The sequence below is a fragment of the Nanorana parkeri genome, unplaced genomic scaffold, assembly GCF_000935625.1.
Source record: "Nanorana parkeri isolate BGI_ZX_2015 unplaced genomic scaffold, ASM93562v1 scaffold331, whole genome shotgun sequence".
In the NCBI taxonomy this organism is placed as follows: Eukaryota; Metazoa; Chordata; class Amphibia; order Anura; family Dicroglossidae; genus Nanorana; species Nanorana parkeri.
In genome coordinates, this window is record NW_017306599.1 from 94528 (window position 1) to 98139 (window position 3612).

General features: G+C 37.3%; 1 protein-coding gene across 1 annotated transcript in view; it reads right to left on the reverse strand.

Moving 5' to 3' along the window:
• Positions 1–851: 851 nt before the first annotated feature.
• The window catches only part of GPN3 (GPN-loop GTPase 3), an 8415-nt gene continuing 5654 nt past the window's right edge, over positions 852–3612 (reverse strand). Inside the window, 3 exon segments of the mRNA XM_018558303.1 lie at positions 852–974; positions 1121–1249; positions 3113–3229. Of these exon segments, the coding sequence (XP_018413805.1) occupies positions 909–974; positions 1121–1249; positions 3113–3229 (312 nt within the window). The 3' untranslated portion in view covers positions 852–908.

Genomic DNA, 3612 nt, shown 5'->3' on the forward strand with positions numbered 1-3612 from the left:
AACATTATTAGGATCTCAACTGTAATGCATCACAGAAAACAATTGGGGGTGTAACGAATATTTGCACTGAGACACAAAAGCACCAATATCCATATGCACACTTATTTGGCGTTTTATGTGCCAAATAAATAAAAGTATAAATTTGTAAATAAATAAAAAAGTGTTGCACAACATTTTGTTAATTTGTTGCATGATAGTGGTGTACTGTCTGTCCATACATTTCTCTCCCTTCATGCTGTGCTGCTTCTCCTTCCTACAGTTTTTACACCACTGTTGAAATGGTGTACATTTTAGAACTATTTTGAACTTAGAAAGTGAACATTGGCACACACTTTAGTACATAATTGAAACTATCCCATGCCACTTTTAGAGTGGCTGGAGTAACAACACAATACTAATGATGGCAATGTAGATTTGGTGCAAAGAAAATGCGCCAATATTTACATAAACAAATTTCACATATTTCCCTTTGTTAATCCCCCCAGTATCTTCATAAGAAGCCATTCCAATTACAGAATGTGAAAATAGCAAACTTTTAAATAACAAAAATAAACATTTATACATATTAAAACAGCCTTTCCCTTTTTTTTTTTTGAATTGGTTACCAAGAGTGTCTGAAAAAAAATTGCTTCTGCAATCAACTTATACTATGGTGTCAGTTATTTCAAAATAATGTTTTTTCTTCATTCGCAAAGATCAGAAAACCTATTCTGTATGCATGTGAAAACACACAATACAGGCTCTGGTTTCCAAGAACACACAGCTAGCAAAGTCCATCACATGCTAGATTATGCACTGCATTCTCTGTACTACACAGACCATCTTACTTCCACTACATAATATACTGTGGAGTCATGAAAGCTAAATTCATCCTAGCACGTCATTTTTCAATATGTTGTCAAAAGATGTTAATCCTCATCTGCCTGGTCCTGGAAGAATTCATCAAGGTTCTCGGATTTATCCTCCTCAAGTTCCTAATAAAAAAAAAAGGATTCTTAATGTCAAGAATATAAAACACAGACAGTGAAGTTCAAGGATGGAAATTGTGGTGTGCAAAGTGCAACATACAGACGGATTGATTGTTTTATACAGTTTTAGGTTTTCAAAGAAATTCCCTCACCCTTGGCTCTTTGAACTCCAGGTCTTCCCCATACTGGATGGAAAAGTCGATATGTTGGAGCACAATGTTTATGCATTCTTCATCCGAGCGATCAAATGGTAGAAATCGGACAATGCTGTAATCATCGATCTAACAAACCAAACAGAGACATGACTGACATGCAATACACACAGTAACAGATCTAGTTATTTGTACACTGTCTATCAAGATTACCAAACTTGCAGCTAATGAGTGTTTCGCCACAAACAGCTCACGATTCAGCAACTCATAGCATTGCTTATGTTGTAATACTGGAAGGCAGACCTGGACAAATCTCACCCAAAACTAGAAGTCAGCACTATGCAATGTCCATGAGACGGTTTAGAAGCACAACAAAGATTATCGAGGAAAAATCAATACAAATAAAGTTACTAAGGTGCGACAGACTGCACTTTAAATTTAGCACTTTCCTCTTTACACTGTTTTAAGCCCAGAGATATGTATAATAGAAGTGAGATTGGAGCAAGACATCCTGACCGAACTGGCTCAGCTCTACAAGTATAGAAATACTGAGAATTGTAGAATGAGAAGATTTTGATGTTGACTGTATATCACACGTGTGTTATGCTGTTAATGTTCTTTTGAGTACCTGCAGTCTTCTTAATCATTTTTCCAGCCTCTAGCCTATTAAAGAGAATTCTCCTCTATGTCAATTTGCAGCTTGAAGAGGAACTCATTACAGCCAGCTTGTTCTTAGACTGGCCCCTAGAGCCTCTCCCCCCTTCCTCTACAGCAGTCTAAGAACCCTTGAGTCATCAAATTCTGTACAAGCATATAGATGTGGGGTTGCAGAGGAACATTCCATCTAGGGCTGCAGCTAATGATTATTTTCATAATCGATTAGTTGAAAAAATAATCGGGCAACTAATCCATTGGTTGCATTATAAAAATCTCTTGTTAGCCCGCTATGTTATAGCAATAAAGTTAAGTGTAAAGTTAAAAAAAAAAGTCATATTAAAAAAAAAAAAAAAAAAAAAAAAAAAAAACACCATTAAAAATGCAAGTCCCCCACGTGCACGCACATATAAATGTAAATACGCGCCAGGGTGAGTCTACATGCAAAAACAACGATTATGCCACACATGTTACATATCACTGCAAACATGGGAGTGAGAGCAATAATTCTAGAACCATCAATCACTGATAACACTAAACTGATGAGCGATAAAAGCTTTTAAAGCGTTGCCTATGGCCAATTTTAGGCATGGTAGTTTTTGCGATTTCGCGGGCGCACGCAATTATAAAGCTTGACATATTTGGTGTCTATTTAACCGACGTGACCCCATGTTTTACATTTTACCACAAAATTGGATAATAATAATAATAATAATAATAAATGTTTCCTAACATAACGTAGGGAAAACAGATTTTTTTTTTCCCCAAAACATTTTCCGAACTGAAAATACTGAAAAATGGTCTCGACAGGAAGAGGAATTAACACCCTGGTCAGCAAGTGGTTAATGTCACTTTACTTGTTAAAACTAACACTGGTCAAACTAGCAAAAAACAAAAACATAGATAATGACAAAGTTATGACTAAATCAATAGACCCATTGGTGGAAGGTACAAATGGCTCTGGTCCACAAAGTGTATACAGGTATGAGAGCTGAACTTATTAAAAACCACGACAGCCTGATGTGATGTTACATAGTTACATAGTATTTGGGGTTGAATAAAAGACATACGTCCATCAAGTCTAACCCATATAGGTCCACGCATCATCTCATTCTTAGGGATACTGGTAGTCACTCCCCCTACGGATAGAGGATGCGTCGTGCTCCAGCAGAGTCCCCCCTGAACTAGTATCCCCAACATCATGCAACTTGGCAAACTTATTGTGCCTTATGATGTGCCTGATGCAAAATATTTCTATACACAATACAGCAACAAAAGGTTTCTAATTTTAGCCCACCAGTCACACATAAAAATGGCACTCTACAGTTAATAACTTACCAATCCACAAATTGCCTTTGTCAGCTTCTTGAATTTTTTACTTCTTAGTCTGTTCGTTGAATCTTCCATCATAGAATACATATCCGGATCTAAAAATCTGATGCAAATAAAGAAGAATAGAATGAACAGTTAAAAAATGATGCAAAAATGGTTTCAAGGAATGGGAAAAGAGGTACAATTTCTATTTCTCTCTATGACCCCCACTGAGAAGATTTTCAATTTCCTGTCTCCGTGACAACAGGGAAGAAGAGGGAGTAGTTGTTATTTACATGCCTGCTCACCCCTGCCACTTATTGTTTGTTTCAGTCCGCACTAGAATTGGAATTGGTGACCAGGGGGAGTGCTGATACCACTCACTCAGTCATGTGACAATGCTCAGGCTTAGTGATTGCCTGCAAGACCTGAGGACTGTCACAGCGGAGATGCTTGGACAGAAAAACCTAGGTAGTGTCCACAATTGCGATGCAGGAAGGAGCAGCAAGAGAGCACTAACAAAGCAA